Consider the following 25,281-nt stretch of genomic DNA (forward strand, 5'->3'; position numbering starts at 1 on the left):
TTCCTTTGTTTTTCCATTTTTATTTAAGTTCCAAGTAAAGTTTTTTTGTCTTATTGTTAAATTTCAAAACTGATGGAGAAGGAAGTGGAAAGAGGGCTGATCTGGTAAATTAGGCACCGCTGCCAGACCTGGTGACCTGAGGTCGATCCCCGGAACCTGCAGTGGAGCGGAAGAGCCAGCTTCCTTGTGTTGTCTTCTGGCCTCTACGCATGCACTGTGGCATGTCTCTGTCTCTGTCTCTGTCTCTGTCTCTGTCTCTCTCTCTCTCTCTCTCTCACACACACACACACACACACACACACACACACAGAGAGAGAGAGAGAGAGAGAGACAGAGAGAGACAGAGAAAGAGAGAAAAATAACAATAGTAATAATAAATATAATTTGAAAATTGATGGAGAACAGTGTTATACCTATTTCACCAAATTTCAAGTTTTATAGGAGCTATATGTTAATTTCTGTATTTTATAGTACTAGTATCCATGTTAACTCTGTGTTGTCGAAGGTAAAGATAACTAATATGCTTACTCTAATTTGTTTAACTCAGTTGTGCCATGTGATTAGCTGTGTGTGTGTCTAAACATGAAGAAGAGCACTAGACTTTAACTATAGAGATTATAGTGCAGTACTAACACTTGCTTTTAAAATAAATATGTTTTTGTCAGATGACTTGCAGGGTGCACAGTCAGAAACTGAGGCCAAACAAGAAATTCAGCATCTTCGAAAAGAATTGATCGAAGCCCAGGAGCTAGCTAGAGCAAGTAAACAAAAATGCTTTGAACTTCAAGGTGAGATCAAGATCACTGCAACTCTCCCGGGGGCCTGTGAAAGCAGACAGTGTGCTTTGATGTCAGAAAACTCAGAACCCAAGCAGGGTCTCCAGAGTCAGGACTTTGCTAGGCTTGTTCTCAGACATCCATTCAACCTTCTAAGCTTCCATTTCAGATGGTAAGATGAGGACTGTGGTGGTGGTGGCTCACGCAGTTAATCCCCGCACTCAGGAGGCAGAGGCAGGCGGATCTCTGAGTTTGAGGCCAGCCTGGTCTACAGAGCGAGTTCCTGAACAGCCAAGTTCCTTATCTGAATTGGTTGGGGTCAAAAGTTTCAGATTTCATAGTTCAGATTTTTTTTTTGGATGTGAGATGCCCAATCAATCAATTTACTTGGGGAAACCCTGTAAATTGAGTTATACTTAATATTAGTGCTCCGTTTGGGGCGGGGAGTTCATTTAACAGTAAGACTGTGGGCAAGGTTCAGAGTATGGGATCTTCTGAGCTAAGCACAGTGGTACATGTGGAGGAAAGAAGAGCACAAGTTTGAAGCCAGCCTGGGTAGCTAGATTCCCTCAGAAAAGAAAAGAAAAAGGAATAGGATCTCCTCTTGGCTACCTCTCCTCGTGGCCCTTCTGATAACCATTTGCCAGTGGGCCCTGCTGTTCTCTGGACCTTAGGCTTCCTTAGCATTCCAGTGTTTGCCCTTTGGCAATGAATCTTGGAGAGTCCTAAAATCTCATGGATTCTTAGGGCATCTTTAGGTTTTATAAGATGCACTTCCTGAGCTGAAGAACAATTTAAATGCCAAAAAGAAGCCAGGATCATCTTAAGACTATTTCCTTTCCTGATTTTTAAAGATATTACTATCTTGATGAGCTGTGAGGATGGTAGCTCAAGTTAGCTATAGTTCCGTTTAAGGCCAGCCTAGCTTGGTGAAACCCTGGCTTTGATCCCCAGAACCGCAAAATTTAAAAACAACAACAACAAAAACAAAACAAAACAACAACAACAACAACAACAAAAAAACCCAGGCATTCCTTTCTCTTGACTCTTAGAGGATACAGGCTAACACTTAATTACAATGAAAAAATATTTCGCAATCAGCCATTAATTTGTATTTACTATGTGCTTCACAGTAAACACAAGAATGTTATGTTTTGGGTTTTTTTTTTTTTAATTTTGTTTTGTTTTGGTGTGTGATTTTTAAGATTTGTTTTGTTCATTCGTAGTTGGAGGGTGTTTTTGGTTTTGAGATAGGGTCTCACTCTGTAGCCCTTGCTGGCAAGGGGCGCTGCACAGACCAGCTTGAACTCACAGAGATCTGTCTGCCTCTGTTACCTAAGTACTTGGATTAAAGTGTGCAATACCATGCCTGGTCCTTAATACATTATTCTTTTTTAATGGTGCTAGGGCTTGTACCTGGGCCTTGGTGTATAGTAGGCAAGCACTCCACCACTGAGGTATATTTCTAATTCTCTTTTATAGACAGGGTCCTCCAACATAGCCTAGGCTAGCTTTGAGTTCAGTGTGTAGCTGAGGCTGGCCTTGAACTTGTGAACTTCTTTGCCTTAGCCTTCCTAGTATTTGGGATTATAAGCCCGTGCTATCAGACAGTGATGATTACTAATTATTAGGATATTTCTTATGTAAGAAAGGCTTGTTGGTGGTATGGTATGTAGCAACTCTGTAACTGGGTTTTATAGATTTGTTACTTACTATTGTTTTGTGTTCCTAAAATCTTAATGGCTAATATTGATAATACTTATCACCTAACTCTTGTGTCTTTCAGTAAACTATGAAAGAAAAATTTTAGAAATTTCTGCTTATGCAATTGTGAATGCTTTTCATTAACTCACAAAATATGATCCACCTTGTTTTTGCTTTTTAGCTCTTTTGGAAGAAGAACGTAAAGCCTATCGAAATCAAGTTGAGGAATCTGCTAAACAAATACAGGTTCTTCAAGGTATGGGGCATCCCAAGACTGAGATGGCTGTGGTTATTGTCTGGTTCAGTGATTGAAAAGGCACGACACAGTAAGACTGCAGAGTTCTCAGTTGTCATGCCTCTGGTTCTTCCCTAGAAACTGTTAACACTGGCCTCTTGGACATTTTTTCTTTAAAGGAGATGACAGGGAGGGATTGTCCCATTAACCCAGTATTTAGACCTAAAAGGCAGGGGTGATGCTAACTGTGGTGATGCATGTCTGTAATCTCAAGAGACGAGGCAGGAAGGTCATGAGTTCAAGACCCACCTCAGCTACATAATGAATTTGAGGTTTGCTGGAGCTAAATAAAACTTTGTCTCACCCCCTCACCCAAAATATTTTCACCAGCAAGAGGACAGAAAAATATGTATTACATATAAACATACATATATATCCCTTTCTACCTAATGCTCGTTTTTATATCTGTATGAAGTCATTGGAAAAACAAAGAGAACAATTACCAAAATATTAACATGAATCTCATCTCTGTGGGAAATAAAATGTGCCTTAGACTTTTGGCTTTTCCCTTTTGCATCTGTGTTTGGCATTCCATGTGTCTAACACGGATTGCTTGTGTAATTTAATCAAAAGAAACAGCTGTGACCGCTAGGCCACATAAAAGCTGTGTCCTCTAATGTGTTGTAATTTTGTTCCTGATTCCTATGAACTTAAGAAAATGATAGTGAATGCTCTTTTACAGTCCAGCTGCAGAGGTTACACGTGGATATGGAGAATCTCCAAGAGGAAAAGGACACTGAAATCTCCAGCACAAGAGATAAATTGCTTAGTGCCCAAGATGAGATTTTGCTCCTTCATCAAGCAGCGGCAAAGGCTGCTTCTGAGCGGGACACTGACTTTGCTTCTTTGCAAGAAGAGCTTAAGAAGGTGAGAGTGGAGCTTGAGGGCTGGAGGAAAGCAGCATCTGAATATGAGAAAGAAATCACCAGTTTACAGAGCAGTTTCCAGCTTAGATGTCAGCAGTGTGAAGACCAGCAAAGAGAGGAGGCAACAAGGTTGCAAGGTGAGTGAATGTTTAGGCACAAAGCTCCTAACTCCTGCTTTCAGGGAATAGGAGGGGGTGGCCCTTAATCACACCATGTTGTCCCAGCCCACACCTGCTAGCTCCTAACTCGTGGCCGCAGTGATTGTTCTTTTTGATAGAAGGTAACTATGTAAACCAGGGCTGTAGGTATATTTTGCAGGTCTACAGGTTCTGTGATAAGTGTGTTTTCACAGTCATGTACTATTAATCCTTTATAATGCCATTGAGGAGTATATGTCATAACAATGGAGCACACTCATAATCCCAGCACCTAGGAAGTAGAGACCAGAGGATTATGAGCGTAAGGCCTGCCTCGGTTATATCCTGAGAGTGTATGTCAAAAACAAGCAAACAATAACATTATTGTCTTAAAACAGTGAAGCAGCCAGGTATAGTGGAACACACTCATAATGCCAGTGCTTGGGAGGCAGAGGCAAGTGGTGCTCTGTGAGTTTGTGGCCAGCCTGGTTTACATAGAGCTGTCCCAGCCAGTCTGGGCTCCACAGTGACCTCCTGGCCAACAAACAAACAAAACAAACAGTGAATGAAAAGAAATACCTTGTTTTTTAAGGTGACAGCATCTCTTTGCACAATAGAAGCAAAGTGATGGGTATTAAAGACTTCTCTATAAAAACCTACATGCTTTGAAGAATGGAAAATGTATTCTTTGAAATGTTACTATGTCTCCTTTGAATACAGGTGTTTTTGGTTCCTATATTAACAAATATGTTTTGTGGATATTTTAGGTGAACTAGAGAAGTTGAAAAAGGAATGGAATGTATTGGAAACTGAATGCCATTCTCTAAAAAAGGAAAATGTTTTGTTGTCATCAGAACTGCAGCGGCAAGAAAAAGAATTGCACAAGTATGTAAGAATTTCCTTTTAACTTCAAAATATTTATCTTTAATTTTTATGGAAATTAAAATTTGATACTTAAATGCCATTTTGGAGGAAAATGTTAAGCCAAACTGGTTATTTGACAAGTTAAACATAGTAAGTATTACATCGTTTCATTCCTTTTACCACCGTATCCTGTAAGCAAGCTCCTTTTGGAATACCCTAGAATTCAGATCCAGTTAGATGCCCCTGCTGGGCATTCCCCATTGCTGAAAACAAACAGCACAGATTCAAACCAGAAACTGCCCTGTTAACAAAATGACACTGTATTTCACATATAAAATGATTGTTCTTTCATCCCATTGATCTGTTAGTAAGAGTGGTGATCTATAACATAGAATTTACCACAAGAGGGATGAATTTAGTTTCTGAATCACATAAGATGTGGCTGGGAATATAGCAAACTGCTAGAGGACTTGAGGCCATGGGTCCTGTTCCTTGCTTGAGGGAGAGGGATGATAGAGAGATTTTGAGAGAGTGAGATTGGACCATGGTTGCTCTAACCTGACTAGCCAAAATAAGAAGCTCCGAGTTCAATAAGACCTTGTCTTTGGAGGAAGACATCTAACACTGATTTTAGCCTTCCCTTAGGCTGGAATAGATGTACACACCTGTACTTACACATGTGCAAACACACATGTCACATATCTTGATACATATAAATAGGCTACACACACACACACACACACACACACACACACACACACACACACACACACACACAAACGCACACAGACAGAGGAGCTAAATCTATACGGTGGCATGCCTCTATAATCCCAATGCTTAGGAGGCAGAGGCAGGAGGACCAGGAGTTCAATGTCCTTTTTAGCTCTACAGTTTGGGCAGCATTACCTCTATCCCTCATCCCTCCTAATCAGTAAGGAAATACCTAAAGGAACAAGATCTGCTGGTTTATTCTCTAAAGCACCTCATTATAATACTATGAAATCTCAGCATATGGATCCATAAAGCACTTTGATTTTTATCTCTCTCTCTCTCTCTCTCTCTCTCTCTCTCTCTCTCTCTCTCTCTCTCTCTCTCTGTGTGTGTGTGTAAATTCTTTTCTTTTTTTTTAATATTTTTATTTTATTATTAACTTAATTTCACATTTATCAGTCACGGATTCCCCCATCCTCCTCCTCCCACCCCAGCCCTCCCCCCAATCCACCCCCACTCCCACCTCCTCCAAGGCAAGGTCTCCCCTGGGGAGTCAGCCCAGCCTGGTATTCTCAGCCGAGGCAGGTCCAGTCCCCTCCTCCCTACACCAAGGCTGAGCAAAGTGTCCCAGCATAGGCTCCAAAAAAGCCAGTCCATGCACCAAGGACAGGTCCCTGCTCCACTGCCTGGGGGGCCTCCCAAACAGTTCAAGTTAATCACCTGTCTCACTTATCCAGAGAGCCTGGTCCAGTTCCATGGGGGATCCTCAGCCAATGGTTCACAGTTCATGTGTTTCCACTAGTTTGGCTATTTGTCCCTGTGCTTTTTCCAGTCATGGTCTCAATAGCTCTCACTCATAAATCCCTTCTCTCTCTCACCAATTGGACTCCCAGAGCTCCACCTGGGGCTCGGCCGTGGATCTCTGCATCCCCTTCAATCAGACACTGGATGAGAGTTCTATCATGACAGCCATGGCTTTTTAAAGATTTTATGTATTTTTATTTTATATGTGTTTGCTTGTATGTAAGTAAGAGTACCATGCATATGTAGTGGGCATTGGATTCTGTAGAACCATAATCATTCCCTGGAACTAGAATTACATATAGTTATGAGCTGCCATGAGATGCTGGAACCCAAACCTGGGTCCTCTGGAACACCAGCCAGTGCTCTTAACCACTGAGCCATCTCTCCAGTCCCTGATTTTTCACTTCTAATGCCATTACTTTTGCTTAGTCATTTTATGTATATTTACGTTTTGAATATGTGTTGATAATTAATGAATAAAGCAAATGTTTACTTGTAACATGAAAGTTAGTAAAAGCAATGCCTAAAAATAGGAAGAGGACAAAAATAAAGACCTATAATACATACACATATGCTTACATGTGTATGTATTGATTACCTGTGTGACAGCACATGTAAAGAAATTGGTTTTATTTGTTAATACTTTGAAATAGGGTCACATGTAGCTTAAGCTGGCCTTGAACTTGCTATGTAGCCAAGGCTGCCCCCAAACTCCTAATCCTTTGGCTTCAGTCTACCAAGTATTGTGAATATAGGCATTAACTACTGTACTCAGCCGTAGCATGAATCCTAATTGGTCTTATTAATAAAAACCTGGAGTCAGGGTAAATGCTGAAAGATCAGAGAAGCAGAGCAGCCAGCCACTTATTCTTACCTTTACAAAATCCTCAGCCTGAAAGAGACTGAGCCTCTGTCTTCTCCCGCCTTACATTCCTCTCTCTGCCCAGCCATATCACTTCCTGTCTCCATCTCCCTAGGTGCTGGAATTAAAGGCTACCACTGCCTGGCCTCTGTGGCTACCTGGTGGCTTATCTCTGCACTATGATCTTTAGGCAAGCTTTATTTGTTAGATCACAAACAAAATATCACACAGCTTGTTTTTTTTTTTTGTTTGTTTTGTTTTATATTGTGTTCTAGACTGGCCTGGGACTTAACTATGTAGCCCAGGCTGGCCATGAACTCACTCTAGTCCTCCTGCCTCACCCTCCCTGTAAGTCAGTCATGCAGATATCCAGGTTCTTTTTATTTACAACATATTAGGTTTTTAGATGAATTTATTTAGTTTGATATTTTTATTGTTTTGAGACAGAATTTCATTAGGTTGCCCAGGTTGGGCCTGAATTTGAGATCCTATTTCAGCCTCCTCAGTCCTGGGATTTTAGTTGTGTGTCACCACACTCCATATAGTTTGTGTTGCTTAGTTATTCTTGTCTTGTAAGTATGGGTATTTTCAAGATTCTGAACCTCCTGATTTTACCTGGAAGCTTTCCTGTATTCTTCCTGGCCCGCAGTCAGGACAAATCTCTCTCACCCACCAGTCCTGCAGCCACTCAGACCCAAGTAAACACACAAAGACTTATATTATTTATGAACTGTATGACCACTAGTTCAAGCTTATTTCTGACTAACTCTTACACTTAATTTAACCCATAATTCTTATTTATGTTTAGCCATGTGGCTTGGTACCTTTTCTTAGTTCTGACTTCACATCTTGCTTCCTCTGTGTCTGACTGGTGACTCCTGACTCAGCCCTTCTTCTTCCCAGCATTCTCTTCGTCTGCTTGCCCCACCTATACTACCTGCTTGATTACTGGCCAGTTAGCATTTTATCAAACCAGTGTACAAAAGCATATTTCTCACAGCACTTCCCCTTTTCTGTCTAATCAAAAAGGAAGGTTTTAACTTTAACATAGTAAAATTACATATAATAGAACAGTTATCAAGCAAGAATTATAGTTACAATATCTAGTCTATTTATATTTGGCATATTTAAAGAAAATATTCTATTTATCCTATATTTGTGAGCCTAAGGTTTCATATCTAACTTATCTTTTATCATAACAAAGGAAAATTATAATTATAACTATCTAGTCTTCAACTATATCAAAGAACCCAGAAAGATATTACCTAAGTAAACAGGAAATGCATTGTAAGCAACTTCCAAAATTCTGGAAATGACAGAGACAGCTGGCAGCCTGGACAATCACCCAAAGTTCCTCTGCGACATTGGGGCATCAATCTTCAGACTATAGGCCTAGTTTCTCAGTCACTTTTCCCTGTGTCCTGTAGAATGTCTGACAGTCTCCTGTGAAGCAAGAACCTGAAGGACCATCTTGCCTTGTTTTGACAAAATTTAGTGGTCATTTTTCCATGGGTCCTGCATGTTCAATAGATACAACATTTTGTCAAACAGTCCAGGCAAGAACAGTCTCTTGCCCAAATGGCTAACTTTTGTCAAGAAGAAGATAAACTCCATATGGAATGTCTTTGATACCCATCTTCCTCTTTGAAGTAAATTGGTGCTGCCAGGAGCAGACATATCTCCACTGTCCAGAAAAGTCTTAAGTTTTTAAAACATTTTAAATGCAATATTCTGTAGGTCTTTGAAATGTTTGAAGATTACCTACCTAATTGAAATATATCTATGTATACCTAGAAAACTTAACTAACATGACTATAGGTTTGATTATTATGGATGACTAATTATTAATGTGTATTTCTTTAATTATCCATTACAATTTAAATGAGTTACATAAACATAATACTTTAAACAAGAGTAGAAACATACATACACTATAACAAAATTAACTTTAAATTTGTATCAATAAATTAAAATCCATAGCATTGTAAAACATTTTTAAACAAGTTGTTGCTCTTTAAAAGTAGATTCAATAATCTACCCTTTCATCCTATCATATCTATAGCCTATATTTCTATATCATATCCCCCTTTCTTCTTTTAGAAAGAGATTGACTATGACCAATAATAATTTGTAACCAACAACCTAAACAAAGACAGACAAACATCCATTATCCAGTTTTTGAGAATGTGGGCATAGTTTTCTAGGCTATTTCATGCTGATAGGGGCCACTGGTAGTCTTGGAGATTCTGAGAAAATTTGAGATAATGGTAAAGTCCTGGGAAGACCGGCTATAACCTTTGTTGATAGGTACCATCTGTTAAGGTTCAGGAGGTCTAGCTTGATCAAATCTGATCCATCTTAACCTGGAACAAATCCATAGCCTCTTGCTTCCTGTGGAAACAAAAGCAGAGCCTCCTTTCCAAAGCAACGTATCCTTAGGTCCAAATTTTGAAGTCAAGATACCTTCAAAATATACATATTGGTTTAACTGAGCAGCCTTTATAATTAAATGTCTTTCTGCAGTTAAAAATCCCAAAGACAATATAATCCAGACTCTCTGTGTGATTTCCATCTTTATGTGGCTTATTTTTTATATTACTTTTATTTTCTTTTTAAAGACTTTTTTTTAAACTTTCTATTTCTTTATATAACTGTCTATATTCCTTTTCCTCTTTCTTCCAAGACTACATACATTTTTACACACACTATAAACTGTTTAGGGTTTATCCCATCTTAATCTGTCTTATTGTGAATTTATTGCTTTAAACTGCAGCATGACTAGGACTGAAATGGCAGCTTTGGCTGCTGGCTCCCCCCATTTCAGCTTCCCAGCATGGTGGAACTAAGTTTTCCACCAGCTCTGGGGAAATCATGTTCATTGCTGACTCTCTGAAGCAGTGGGTCTGTGCTTCCATCCAGCAGCGTGTAGCCCAAAAACCTTTTCTTTCTTTCCTTCTTTCTTTCTTTCTTTCTTTCTTTCTTTCTTTCTTTCTTTCTTTCTTTCTTTCTTTCTTTCTTTCTTTCTTTCTTTCTTTCTTCCTTCCTTCCTTCCTTCCTTCCTTCCTTCCTTCCTTCCTTCCTTCCTTTCTCTCTTTCTCTCTCTCTCTCTCTCTCTCTCTCTCTCTCTCTCTCTCTCTCTCTCTCTCCCTCCCTCCTCCCTCCCTCCCTTTCTTTCCCTCCCTCCCTCCTCCCTCCCTCCTTTTTTCCTTCCTTCCTTCTTCCTTCTCTCTCTCTCTTTCCCTCACTCCCTTCCTCCCTACTTCCTTCCTTCCTTCCTTCCTTCCTTCCTTCCTTCCTTCCTTCCTTCCTTCCTTCCTTCCTTCCTTTCGTCTGTACTAGCAAAAGCTATATCCACCACGCACCACACACCATGCTGTTCGGGTTATAGACACCACTGTGTACAGTGGCAGGAATCCACCATGCTGCACTTAAGCCCATACGCCAGTGAACCTGCCATACTGTAGCTCAAGTCCGTACACCACAGCATCTCTGTACCTTGGCGTCTCTATATCTCGACCCGCATGAGACATGAAGTAGAAAGCTGTTTTTTGCTCCATTATTGTGTGTTTAGAAGCCCTTTTTAAACTCTTTTATGCCTTATTGAAATTTGAGAGCCCCATGTTGGTACGCCAAATATAGCTGGAAGTTTTCCTGTGTCCTGGGTGGCTGGCCAGGTGGGACACCTAATCTCTCATTTTTGAGATGTGATTAGTGAAGTCTAGCAGACTGTTAAAGTACTATTCTTTTTAAATTATGTCAATTTTACTTAAATGTTCAAAATAATGTTTACAGATTTCATGTGAGTGGAAGCATATGGCTTCAAATGTTAGACGTCAGTTGCATATTTTCTGCTTGCGTGGAGAACCAGCTATGTGGGATGCTTAGGCAGGGAGACTCCCTTTTGAAACACCCATCTCATAACCAAACCAAACCAAAACAATGGGTTCTAGAAAGGTACACTATATCAATACTTATCATTATTCAAGTCATCTCTCTACACTCACATTAAACTACATAAGAGATATTAATTCTATTTCTTCCTGCCTGACTACTTTAAATTTATTTGTTAGGCTTCTCTTTACACAGGGTCTTAATGGCCCTTTAGTCTTTATGTTTATTGGCCTGTTACTATCAGACTCATCCTTAAGAATCTGCCCAGTGTGTAAGCAGACTGAAGTATATCCTCTGTAGTTCTTTATTTATAGTATTGAATATGATTGAGTCCCATTCTGAAAGACATAGCATTGTCACTTTGGAAATCTTATGTTTTATGTGTGGGTGTTTTGTTGCCTGCATACATGTACTCCATGTGCATGCATTGCCTGCAGAAGCCGGAAGAGGACAACATTATCCCCTGGAACTGGAGTTAAAAATGGTTATGAACTGTAATGTGGATGCAAAGACTCAAACACGAGTCCTCTGGAAGAGCAAGTAGTGCCATCTGAGCCATCTCTCCAACCTGAAGAGATGGCTCAGTGGTTAAGAGCATTGGCTGCTCTTCTAGAGGTCCTGAGTTCAATTCCCAGCAACCACATGGTGGCTCACAACTACTTGTAATGAGATCTGGTGCCCTCTTCTGGCCTGCAGATATACATTCAGACAGAACACTGTATACATAATAAATAAATAAATCTTAAAAAAAACCCTTACATTCTTTTAACTACTTCTAGGAGCTGATTTTTCTCTATGTTAGATAAGTTTTTTTTTTTTTAACTGTTCTCAAAAATTGAACAAGGAATTATTTTTTGTACTGGAGATTGAGCCCAGAGTCTTGGTCATGTTAGCCACATGCTCTACCACTAGAGCTCTACCACATGCTCTGTTCAGTTTCTGAAAAAGACATTGATGTACGTTCATATCAAGTTACTTTCCTCATGTGTAAATTATTTTTAATAGCAAATTATAAAAATAATCATGTAATTAAAGCTGAAGAATAGCTTTAGATGTTGTCTTAGTTATGGCTTCTGTTGCTGTGATAAAACACCATGCCCAAAGCAACTTGGGGAGGAAAGGGTTTATTTTATCTTGTAACTCTCAGGTCACAGACCATCACTGAAGGAAGTCAGGGCAGGAACCTGGAGAAAGGATCTGAAGCAGAGGCCATGGAGGTTCGATGTTAATTGGCTTACTCCTCATGGCTTATTCACCTGCTTTCTTGTACAACCCAGGACTGCTTGCCCAGGGGTGGCACCACTCACAGTGGACTAAGCCCTCCTCCATCCATCATCAGTCAAGAAAACACCCCACAAACTTGCTCACAAGCCAGTCTGGCAATTTTCACCCGAGGCTCCCTCCTCCCAGATGATTCTAGATTGTGTCAAGATGACATAAAACAGTGAACACAGAGGTGACTGTTTGACATAAGAGGACACTGAGACATCCCTTGATATTTGCAGCACAGAGCTGGTACACATCTAAGAGCTCAGACGTGCTTTTTCAGAGAATAAGGTGCAGCAGTCAAGTGACAGCTCCGTATCCCACAGTTCAGTGTGCTAAGGCCAAGCTCCACTCCCTGTCTAGTTCCTTGCCGCGCTTGCTTGCTTGTGTGATGGCGGCTTTCATTTGAGCAGGTTTGTCTTTGCTTGAGTTAGCAGTGATGCCCAAGCTTCAGGTTTCTGACCCCTGTTTGCTTTTCAAGTACTTAATCTTGTAACATAGTTGAAATATGCATTTAATGTATTTATGATATAAATAGTAAAGATAATTTGACATACTAAAGTATATAATTAGGACCAGCATGGGGGTGCTATATTTAATCCCAGTATTTGGGAGGCAAAGGCAGGCAGAATTCTTCGACTTCAAGGCCCACCTGGTCTACAAAGGAAGGTCCAGGCCAGCCAAAGCTACATAGTATGACCCTGTCTCAAAACAAGAAAACAAAACAAAAGCAAAGAAAACCCCAAAATAGAATTAGTCATTTCCTTCTGTTTATAAAATTTCTACTTGGATGTATATTTGAAAGGATATAGCTTTAAACTTGAAGGGATTTTTGGGAGTGTCTCAATGCCTTTTCCTTCCTGAGCGCGTCTTACTTTCTTATACCTTTTTTTCTGCTGTGAAATGCACTCCCTCTCACCTAGTGAATGCTGAGGATCCTGGGCTTTCTTTGTGTTCAGGGTCTGCTGCGAATGACTGTTCATGTTTATATTGCAGTTCTCAGAAGCAGAGTTTGGAGCTCACAAGTGACCTCAGCATCCTCCAGATGACCAGGAAAGAGCTCGAGAACCAAGTGGGATCCTTGAAAGAGCAACATCTTCGTGACTCAGCTGACTTAAAAACTCTTCTCAGTAAGGCTGAAAACCAAGCAAAGGATGTTCAGAAAGAGGTAAAGCGAAAAGACATGCTCAGCCCAATTATGGTTGGACTTAAAGCCAAAGGCAAATCAGATATCCATGCCACTTAGAAATAAAGAAAAGCAGAACGCATATTACCTGACAGTTGACACTTGGAACATCCCAGCCTGGTAATTACTAGCTGTTCGTCCATATCAAGAGAATTTATCAAGTGCTTGCTTCCAAACATACAGACATAAGAGCTAGTTCTTAATTTTTCTCTCACAGTTGACTGACATGAGAGACCCTTTGTAGCAGATTGCTTGGTCTGTTTAACTATCAAAGAGTGTGCCATGTGAAATGAAGCATTCTTTCAGAAATCAAACTACAAACCAGGGCTACACTGTAGTGAGTGCTGGAGCTATATGCTCCTGGGAAAGTGGCTAAAAAGTCACTTACCCTGTTGTGGTGGCTCATGCTTGTCATTCCAGCACCAGGGAAGTTGAGGCAGGAGGACTGCAATGAGTTCAAGGCTTTACTGGGTTATAGAATGAACCCTATCTCAAAACACCAAAGTAAAACGTATACACAGATGGGCAAGGTGATGTACACCTATGGTCTCAGCACTTGAGAGGTGGAGCAGGAGAATCAGGAGTTCAAGGTCAGCCTCAGCTACATAACAAGTTTGAGGATAGCTTAAGCTGCATGAGATCTATGTCAGAAAAACTTAAAATTCACCTATATGCAGGCAGCCAAATGCCTGTTCTGTGGAACTGTATTTTCCCCTATACTTTCTTTTTGTCTTCACAAATATACACACTTAAGTTTCCATGCTTATACCTTGATTTCATTAGCTTTTGAAATAATCATGTGAAGGGTGGTGAGAGGTTGACTTTGGAAAGGACTCACCCCAGGTTTTTCTGAACAGGATAGATGCATCTTAAAGCTGACAACAGGGCAGTAACAGTTGTGTTCACTCCTGCTGGCCTTCCTGCACTGACTCCTGTCAGCTAAGGATGCGGGTTAACAAAGAAAGCCTGTCTGCTCATCAGGAAGTACTAGCTGTAGACTTGCCTACAGGCAAGATTCTTCACATGATAGAAGGAAGTAGAAGACAGCACTTTGTCTTTACAAATGAATTTTCTGGAAGTTGTTTGTAGGAAATAAGATTAATGCAAGTTTCTCTTTGCACTTTGCCTGGAGTATCCTGAATTTGGAAATGATTGTTCTTCTGTCTTTGTGCTTGTTTCTAAAGGAAAAAAAAAATGGCAACAGTTTTAATATTCATGTAGACACATTGACTTTGAAATGTTCTGCTTTACCTGCTTAAGGATGTGTATTTTAGAAACATCCTCATTTGGTTGAAACACAAAATTTGTGCCAAAGTAAATATCCTAATATTTAATACTGTAAGCACTTTGTGCCCTTCCTGTCCATGTGCCATAATTCTTTCAATATTTGGGAAGAATTTGTGGTGGGAAGATGATTCTGTTGTATGTTATTAATGAATACGTTAGCCATTTGTTGCATTATTTGTTTGCCTGCTTTCAGTCACTGAATAATCAGTGCCAAGTGCTTTAACTGTTTCCACAAATGGCGTGGCATGTTGTCACAGCATCTAAAGTGTTGCTGGTCTCTGGATTGCATTAAATGCAGCATATTTGGAAATATGTCTGAGCTTGTTAGTATGTTCTTTCCTATTTTCTTGTTCACTGTTTTTCATTGTGAAATGATGTATAGTCATCATATTCCTTTGTAATGTGAATTGCTCTGTTTGTCCTTCTGTCAACATATTGGATACTAGTCTGTAAGTAAAAGTTTTAATGAGGTTTTTATCTCTGTGTATACACTACAAATACATTATTACTTTTTAGTAATGCATATTTACTTCTTTTCAACGTTTCCCTTTGCTCTTCTTTCTCTCATGGAATCATGCTTAATGTGCTCAAAAACCCTGATTATGTGTCTTCAGTACTGTAAGAGGTTAAACTATTGTAAGTTGAGCAACCCCAGACATGATTATTATTATGATTATTATTATTGTTATTTTTTGTGAAAAAGAGCCACAGGTGTTGGTAATATTATGTGGTATTTCTCTCTTGAGACTAAACTCACTGGTTACTTCAAAGTTATAAAGCAAGAGGGAACAGAAGTGATATCTAAGCAAGGTGTAAAGCTAAGGCCTTTGTTCTGCTGGTTAAAGCTTTATCTATGGTAATTTTTATATAAATAACTCCAAAGAAAAAGTGTGAGAAGTAATTAATTCTCAATAGTAAAAGAATTGTTTATCATCTTTATATTTGATTTTATAAAGCATCTATGTATTTTAATTTAATGAGAATATCTATGATCTAAGAGTTCAACCAGTGTGTGACATACACTTGCAATCTGCATACTTAGGAAGATGAGAGAGATAGGTCTCAAGTTGGTGCCAACTGGGCTACATAGACTCTGTCTCCAAGAAACCAACCAGCCAACCAGAGAATACATAAAACATTGAACATCTCATCTCCCTGAAAAGACTGACTCAGGGTTGGTGCTTGGCTCCCCTGTCTTCCTGTAGGGCCAGAGTCCTCCCCATGCACTCCCCTGCTTGAGCTGAGCAGCAGTATCCCGTGACTGTGCTGCTCACTTGTGCCATGCTTCACACTCCTGAAATGGAGAGATGATTAAATGTTCTGATGTAGAGGGCAGTATGGTGTAAGCATGGTGGAAAGGGGAAGGAGAGGAAAAGTTTGGTTGACAAAGCACTTTTGACTTGTCCTCTTTTAGCACTGTTGGGAACTATTGGGTGATCACTGAGAACTGACTGCGTTCTGAGGTGCAAAGCTAGTCTAGAATCACTGACTTTTCCTTGGCAGCCTCCCAGCAGCCTTCTGCCTTCTGGGAGAGTTCACAGACCCTCACATCAACCCGAAAAAAGCTGTCACAAACAAATCCATGAATTTTAGTCTTTGGTTCATTTTCTAGTGTATTTCTCAGGGCTGTTCAGGGAATGTTCTTAAGTAACAAATCATTTCTTTCATATCTTCCTTCCCCTTCTTGGTAACCTCTGACCTCTGACCCTGACCTCTTCCCTGCCCACTTTTCTCCTAATGTCTTTACACATTTTCATCTTTCTTAGAACTTGTCTTTATTGAGTATTGAGGATGTTCTCTCTACTCCAAGGTGCTTGCATTTTTCAGGACCATTGTTATAAAGATTTGTCAAATTTGGGATTTAGGTAGAGAAGAACCACAAACCTTCCGTTTTCCTAAGCTGTGCTGAGGAGGAGGAGGAGCCTTTCTGATAGACCACACTCATGGGATATTGGTTCTCTATTCAGCCTTTGTCTTCCTGTCTTCCTTCTGAAACACTCAGAGATGGCAGAATGAGGCACAGGAGTGGAGACAGGCATGCCAGCAGCAGAACAGTGTCCCTTTGGGAACCTCGTCCTCAGTAAGCTGCAGCATCTAGAAATGCATCCAGTCTAGAATTCCAGCTTCTTGGGACCATTAAGAGATCAAGCCACATTGTAGATCACATTGGTTTGACCTGTCTTCAAGAGATAGTTTGTGTGAAAGTCATATGTTATTTATATATACATATATATATATTCATATTATGTCTACATATTACACACACACACACACACACACACACACACACACACACACACACGTTTTCAAGAGTAGAAAATAGCTGGTTCCTTTATGGAAACTTTCCTATCAGAAAGAGATTTTAAAAAGTCTTTTAAATTGGGGCTGATGGGCTTTAAGTGTCAAATGCCCCAGTCTTTGTGGTGAGTGTGTCAGAATCATTTCTCTGCCTTATTTGTCTAGAAAACTTACTGATAGGGCACCGATGATATCCACTAGTGCTGAGTAATAGAAGACTTAGTGAAAGTTAATGCCTTTTATTTCAAGAGTAAATAACTTGGCTAACATGGCTTCCTTTTAATTACCAGGAAATACATTTAGACCTAACTCTGCCTTTTAATTAGGATTTGTCTCTACCTGTTTGTCTTTTGCTCAAAGGAAAAATTTCCAATTTCCCCTCTTCTCACTTGATGGAAGAAGTGACCCTTTATATTATAAACAGATGGCAACACGGTATGTTCCGTTCTTTGACTTTAACACCAGGGCAAGAAAAATCATTACATAGGATTAAGCCAGCATTAAAGATTTCTTACTGTGAGTGCCAAAGGCTTGACTTCGGTGTTCAACGTTATTAAGCAGGGCCTGGTATATACCTGACTAGAACCATAACTTCATACCCATTTTAAGTCCAGCCCGCACACTCTTTTTTTCTTTACCTTTAGTATGAAAAGACACAGACTGTACTCTCAGAACTGAAGTTGAAGTTTGAAGTGACTGAGCAGGAAAAGCAATCAATCACAGATGAGCTCAAACAGTGTAAAGACACCCTGAAGCTGCTGCGAGAGAAAGGAGCTAATGTAAGTGTTTACCAGCTCAGCTCAGCTTCCGTTGAGCGGGATGTCGGAGGCTTGAGAATGGTTTTCAGAATCTAACAGCCTGGGCACGGGAGAAGAGAGCTGTTGATGATGAATAGCTGTGGTGGAACTTCTGTGCTGTGGGATTTCTTTCCTTCATTTTAAGTAAGAATTTGCCCCTTTGACTTATGCCTGGTGGAAAACAACTATCAGTAAAACAACTTGGAAGAACTATCTGGTTTGCCCAGTTTAGTCTGAAATTTTGTCACTAGGTCACCAGCTGCCTTTTGTTTCTTTCCTACTGGGAAATGAAGCCGATGCCACCCGAGGCCGTTTAGGAGATGTGGTACACACTGGCCTTAGGTGGTTTCAGAAAGCAAGGCTTTAGTAGTTTTCATTTCTGTACTGGTAATGTGCATTCCTAAAAGCTTATTTGACATCTATCAGTATTCGGTAAATTGACATAGCACTTCCTAATGTGTGTTTGAGAGAGAGATGGGGACTGACGGGCACAGAGATGGGGAAAACATTCAGCTGTAAATTTAGTTTGACAACACTTGTTTCTCACTTGGGAAGAAAGGTCTTTAAGGCGAAGTTATACTAAATACATGTCGTGTTGTTTGTTGTGGTGAACATTGCCTTTGTGGGCCCTAACTGATGGCTGTTCAGTGTGGTTGGTTGTGCTCTGTCACAGCTTGGACACTGCAGTGGACGTGAGCCACATGCTTCCTGTGGCCGCTCACCTTGGAGCACAGGCACAGATGAACGATGTTGCATGGCCATCCAGTTATGCAGTTTTCACAGAATGCTCACGAGTTGTGTCCAGCTGTCCTTTGCTTACTAAAGTTACAGATTTTAGACAATAAAAGATTGCAGGTTAGGTAGGAGCCCTTTAGAAATGGAAGGGTTGAAGACTTAATGCTAAACAAAAGTGGATTACATTTATTTTTTAATGCATAGAATATAGAAATCTTCTAAAATCAGATCATAATGATTTGATATCTTTTCTTTTGTGTTAATTCATACCTGATTATAGAATTTCAGTCCACTTCCTGCTAAATTAACCTATAAAGACATCTTGCATGATCAGAATGACCTTTCCTGTGCTCTTACTATTTATAGTCATATAAAACTATTCACCTTCAGGATGAATTTACCTTTTTTACCATATAGGCTTATATTTCCAAGTGATTCTTTTCCCCCTTAAAAAAATCAGATATGGTTAGAATAAAGGAAAGTTATTCTTTGGCATTGGCTACTCATTTATCATACATTGTGCCACATCTCTTGACCCACCAAGTTCACATTGTCACAGAACATGTATTTTTGAGCTTTAAAGCAATACCATCTCAAAAGTGAAAGAATTTCAGTTGGAAGGAAAATGGGTTTCAATGAAAGAACAAAATAGACCCTATCCATTGCCATGGAAACATATCGATTAATTAGTGGACTTCAGATGTGAAACAAAAATAATATATTGTCAGACAGAGCATTGCTTGATAAACTGACATCTGTGCTCTGTCTGAACTTGTCAAGTTTCATTAGGATATTTGTGGACAAGTACATTGACTCTTGCCTCCAGCTGCTCCTTTTGAAGTAGTTGTTTCTTAGCATTCGTGTCCCAGCCCATCATTCTGGATTGTGTTAGATGTCTTTAAAATGTTTGAATTGGTGCAAAACCTGAATGGTGTACTCCTGTTACCTCAGTCTTCCTCTTCTTCTCCAGCCACCCCTGGGGTCTAAATCATCTTACCTGATTGTTTTCATGGCATAAAATGATTTTAATATCCCTTCCCTTCTTCAGCCCACCATATTACAACCTGTCCCAGCCGTATTCATCGGCCTATTCCTGGCTTTCCTGTTTTGGTGTTTCGGTCCATTGTGGTAGAGAAAGGTACAAGCACTACTGTTGAGTCCTTGTCTGTTTGTCACTGTCACCTGTTTGTGCCATATTTGTAATGGAGTGCATGGCAAACCCACACAGATATGTTATTACCTGACGCAAACCCTTCATTTAGTATGCTGTGTATTTGTGTCATATTAGTGAACAATCAACTAATCACATAACATTGTGTCTTGTTTCTTTTGTAGTAATGCTAACATGAATTAACCCTACATTAACCTCTTGTTAATATGCTTCCTTTAACTGAGTTTTTATCTCTAGCAAACTGGAGTAAGCAGTGAGTTTCTGCAATAGCGCCACCCACGTCCCAGTTATGCTCAATCAGATTTGAATGAGAAATGAAGAGTTTGCATCTTTGAACTTTTAGCCAGCTGTGTTACCTTTTCTTTCTTCCTTCCCATCCATGGTGTAGAATTTTTTCCCTTTAATCCTTTGCCTGTTTGCTGTGAAGACGAAAGAAAGTGAGACTAGTGTAATGAACCATTGGCTCACAATTTCAACCCCAGTGAGAATTTACATGTGTGATTTAAGCAAGCTCTATAACAAACCTTTTTGAGCTTTGATCTGAAAATTAAGAATATTTCTCAAGAATACTGTCAGAATACCAGTAAGAATAAAGGTAGCAACCAAAGTAAATGGATTTTATAAATCCTCTGAAAGCTGACTGGGAAGCCCATCTGTGCTTCACCTTTAGCTGATAATAGAGTATGCTTATCAGAGGAATCCTATGGGCAGGGCCTTAGTGCCACTGTCCTCCCAAACCTCATCTGATTTGTGTCTTTTTTTGGATCAAGCCTCCACCATTCATCTACCCCATCTTAGAACTCTTGTTTTTATAAACTGTTCAGCAGAATTGTACTGCAGGCACACAGTAAATGTGTGTGGCAGGCACAGCCTAGAACTGTATTTAGAAGTAACAAAGTTGGAAGCTGTCCAGAACTTTCCTGGGCTGTTCAGGCTTCACATAATGGTCCTGCTGGTGTGGTTCTCCCTCATTTCCTTTCTTTCTACACTTACCTTATTAATGCAAGCGCAGAGTTTTCTGATGGTCTTTTATCCATGGGACTCAGTTCACCAAGGGGTTAAATAGATATGGAAAGAGACGGGGAAAGTGTGATATTGACTCTTGGTTTCTTTCCACACAGAAACCCTGGCCCTGGATGCCCATGCTGGCCGCCCTGGTTGCGGTGACAGCCATCGTGCTGTATGTGCCGGGTCTGGCCAGAGCTGCTCCGTGACAATGTCTTGAGTCTGTACGCCGCCCTCCCTCTAGAAGCCGGCATCACTCAGGCTGGGGACAAGCAGAACCATTTTCTTCCTTTTTACCTCTTAAATCAGCAAAGTGCAAGAAAGAGCTGGAGGGTCATTGCTTTAACTTATATAAAAATATATCTGTCTATAGAGAGGATATAAAGTTGTGAATTTATTCGGTTTTTCATGTAATTTTTAAATTAGTATGTTGAGATTCTGAATATTATGGTGGCCTAAAGTAGGCTTCTTAGTGCACCAAATTATTTATACCATAAATTTATAGATATTTTACTCTGAATTCTGATGGCCACATAATTCATTTTTCTGATTCAATAACTACTCAAACCGAACAACCAATACATACATGGGAAGAGAGGCCCTGTGTGCTCAGTGCCTATCAGTTTGAATATATATACACACACATATATATATATTTTTTTTACATATTTACTCCATTTTTACTTGTTATAAAACCACTGAGCTATTGGGAACAAGACTTAGACAATTATTTGTGTGGGTTTTTTTTTTTTAAAGGAAAAATGCATTTGGAAAATATTCTGTTATAATGATAATTGGGAGAATATATACATGTTTGTTCAGCCTTAATGTGACTTAAAGATGTGAAGGACATCAGCTTAGAAAAACTTTCATGAGAGATTGTATTTTCTTGAGCAAACTGAAATATTTCTGGGAGCAAAAACATAATTGCATAATTTCAGTGCAATCAACCAAACTGTTGAGTGAATTGGAATGTAACTTACTAAACCTCATGTATTTAAGAAATGTTTTCTTTAAAAGCCAAGTTACCTTCTCATATACAGCAGTTTAGAAAGCATGATTTTTTTTTTCTGTCATCTGTTCCTCCAAGCATGTTTAATTGAAGGAAGAATTATATCTGTTTAGATAAGCTTTTATTGACTTAATTTGGTTATGATGTGGAGCTAATTCACATTCAAGGTGAACTGATGTTACCTACCAAGATTTCTTGCTTGGGTAAACAAATGGTCATTTCTTTTTATTGTTAATTGGGACAGCCTGTTAATTAGTAGCACTATGCCCAAGATTGGTAGTGTTCCATGCACAGTGACACACCTAAGCACTGCTTGACATTATACATTTAAAACACAGAGGTTAAAGTTTAGCTATGGTTTTGTACAGCACCATAGTGATGTCAGTATCCTAAAGTATCACATAGTTCAATTTTCTTCAGTCAGTGAAGACTGGGAGGGAACGTCGGTGAATTGGCTTGAATGTTCTCTGAGAATACCTGGATCTAGCCGGATATTGAGATAGGAGTTTAGGGTATCATTTGCCTTGTGATGTTTGGCATCATTGTTTTTACTTTAAAAGTTGAATTTTAAGCTATTTGGGATTGTTGTCAGGAGAATCACTAGATTTATGGAGGAATTAGCCACAAATGACTTGTAGAAAATGCTGTCATATAGTTCATTTTACCATTCTCTGTTGCAGGAGCCACTCCACCACAGAATGCTAATATGCCAGTGGTACCCAGTACCTCTTGTATATAGTTATTGCAAATACTGTTCCGAAATGCATAACTTCAAAATTACCTTTTTTAAAGTAAATAATTGTTTGAAATCTATTTTGTAAAGATAAAACGTACCATAGAATTTCTGGAGTACAGATTAAACTATTTGCACTAACACACGTGATGTGCATGATTTAATAAAATAACTTTAATCTCCCTATGCACGTTTGAGTTGTATATCATTGGAGTTCTTAGTGCTGGCTCTACCATTCGGGTGTCCTTAGCCTTTGCTTGAAGTGACTTGGTGTTAAGCATATGTGAGATGTTCGTCAGGGTTTAAAAGAAATCAGAGCAGTTTCCTCCCAAGTTTTACCTAACTTACTGTTGTACCTTTTCTCCTTTTAATATGGTCATTGTTTAAATGTGACTCGCCTGCCAGGCTAATGTCATCAATTGTAAGGCCTAGTGTCAATGTTTCCTTTACTCACATCAAATAAATGGGATTTTGTAGTTATTTCCAGTTTTTCCTCAAGAATGTAAGTGAGCCTGTTCATAAGCAGTACCTCCAGTTTTTTTTCTTCCGTTTGCTCATGGTTAAACAGAGCAGGAGTGTTACAAGGTAGTAATACTCATTGAAGTCTAAGCACAGCAGTTAGAAATTGTGTGCTAGGTTAAGGCCACCCCAGACTGCAAAGTAAGACTTTGTCTCAAAAAATCGACAACAACAAAATCAAAACAAAACTAACATGACAAACACCTGTATTGGCTCTTACTTCTAAGTCTCATCATCTTTGTTAATCAGGAGCAAATCACATTATTTTCTGGAAGTTTCCAGTTCATCATCTAGAAACTAAGAAGAAAAATGTCTATATTTTTGGTGGTGGCATAGATATTAAAGAGCTAACGTATAAAAGTAGTGCCATTCAAGTGATGTGTTTATGGAATGTCATAATGAAAATGTATTGCAAATGGTAAAGTTTTAGGTGAAATAGTATATCTAATTTTAAAGAGATTGATAGAAACCCGAGACAGCACTGTTCCCTTTACCGTGGTCTCTGTAGAATGGTGTGCTTGGCTTAGCAGTGAGCCAATTGCTGCTGTGGAATGTGTTATTTCTAATTCCAACTTTGAGTCACACTCTCTATGAACTCAGATTTGCGACTAAAAAATAGTCTATTTTTCACTCTTTAGTCATCAGACTTGCCTCAACTCCCCTCCCCTGGGATAGCCTGAGATCGTCGTCGTCACTCAGCACCACAAGGAGAATCCTAAGCCTCCTCTGATGGTGAGGCTCAAACTTGATTGTGGTCAAGGCAGCATTCTGCTCAGGAGGAGTGTGGACCTACTGAAGCGCTCGCTCTGCATTCTTTTATTCAGCTTTTGTTGCTGGGGAGGCTGGGGCAAGCTGGCAGGTTACAAGGGCCAATGAAGAGCAGTTAGCTTAGTCTCATTTAAAATAATAGATATGGTTTCAGGTGTGACCCAGTTTGAGTGACTAGAACAGGTGTTGTGTCCTTCCTGCCATTGCACCTTCCTTGCAGTTCACTGAGCCTGGGAACAGAACAGTTTGACCCTGGGGCTATTTTTTCTCTTTGGACAAGATGTCTTTCTCCTAGGTCACATCACCCCACTATGAGTTTTCGCTTCTTCCAGTGGCTGTGACGTCTGCTTTCAAAAGGATAGAGATCTGCATACAGATCAACTGAGGTAAAAATACAGGCTTGCTCCAAAAATGTACTTCCAGAAATTTGTTTTGCAATGGTTAGGGTGGAAGTTTTGTAAGATAAATGATCAAAAGGCAATGGTTAGTGTGGAAATTTTCTAAGATAAATGATCAAAAGATCCAAGAATAGGTCATAAGCTAAAAACAGTTGTTAGTGCCACACTAAAGATTATACACTATGCATGAAAGGTATTGTCAACTTTTGTTTACCTGTGCAGATCTTGTCTGCTGGACCTGGGATCTGAGGACCTGAAAGAATGGGGCAGACTATAGTCTAATGTTATAGACAACCTTACTTTAGCTTCAGTGTTCTTGTTTGTTTGTTTGTTTGTTTGTTTGTTTGTTTGAAGACAGGGTTTCTCTGTGTAGCACTGGCTGTCCTAGAACTCTCTTTGTAGACCAAGCTGTCCTTGAACTCACAGAGATCTGCCTGCCTTTGCCTTTGCCTCTGCTTCCTGAGTGCTGGGATTAAAGGTGTGTGCACTATGCCTGGCTCAGTGTACTTTTATACACAGATGTAAAAAAGAAAGCAGTGATATAAAGAAGGTTGTTTGAGTTCAGAAAAATACCATCAGAAGTATAGGACCAGAAAAACATGTAAATAAACACCAGTAAGCATATACTAAATATTAACAGAGCAGCCCTTTCCCAGAACTTTCTCAGGACAGACCAGTTTAAACACAATTGCCAGACAGGCACTATAGATTGTATCTGGGAAAGCACAAAGCGAAGGCAGAAGGCTGTATCCAGACTCAGGGTACCATGAACAGATTGGGTCTATAGCTGTGTCCTGACATCCAACAAGAATAAACGTGTCTTATGTATTGAGTGTAAGGAGGCACAAAAATCACATCCAAGTACAAGCCTGGGAGCAAAATTCACTGTAGCTGGAAGATTTTCTCTGTCCTGCCTGACCCACAGTTGGGACAAATCTTTTTTTTTTTTTTTTTTTTTTTAAAAGATTTATTTATTTATTACATATACAGTGTTCTGTCTGCATGTGTCCCTGCAGGCCAGAAGAGGGAGTCACATCTCATTACAGATGGTTGTGAGCCACTATATGAGTGTTGGGAATTGAACTCAGGACCTCTGGAAGAACACCCAGTGTTCTCAACCTCTGAGCCATCTCTCCAGCCCTGGGACAAATCTTTTACCCATAGTCCCACAGCCTTTTATAAAATAATCACACAGA

General features: G+C 39.7%; 1 protein-coding gene across 25 annotated transcripts in view; it reads left to right on the top strand.

The window, feature by feature from the left end:
- Positions 1-22,590, top strand: part of LOC114702135 (sarcolemma associated protein) — a 128,245-nt gene extending 105,655 nt beyond the window's left edge. For 8 of the 25 annotated variants that reach the window (XM_028882432.2, XM_028882434.2, XM_028882438.2 and 5 more), the window contains 7 exons: positions 666-788; positions 2,662-2,736; positions 3,458-3,778; positions 4,546-4,663; positions 13,173-13,344; positions 17,592-17,726; positions 20,772-22,586. In XM_028882432.2, coding sequence (XP_028738265.1) covers positions 666-788; positions 2,662-2,736; positions 3,458-3,778; positions 4,546-4,663; positions 13,173-13,344; positions 17,592-17,726; positions 20,772-20,864 — 1,037 coding nt within the window. In that variant the 3' untranslated portion in view covers positions 20,865-22,586. Of the gene's footprint in view, positions 1-665; positions 789-2,661; positions 2,737-3,457; positions 3,779-4,545; positions 4,664-13,172; positions 13,345-17,591; positions 17,727-19,527; positions 19,618-20,771 lie in introns of all 25 variants that reach the window. The other 17 variants (XM_037208771.1, XM_028882435.2, XM_037208774.1 and 14 more) reach the window with 6 other exon arrangements.
- Positions 22,591-25,281: the final 2,691 nt, after the last annotated feature.

Source organism: Peromyscus leucopus, chromosome 9, assembly GCF_004664715.2.
Source record: "Peromyscus leucopus breed LL Stock chromosome 9, UCI_PerLeu_2.1, whole genome shotgun sequence".
NCBI classification, from domain to species: Eukaryota; Metazoa; Chordata; class Mammalia; order Rodentia; family Cricetidae; genus Peromyscus; species Peromyscus leucopus.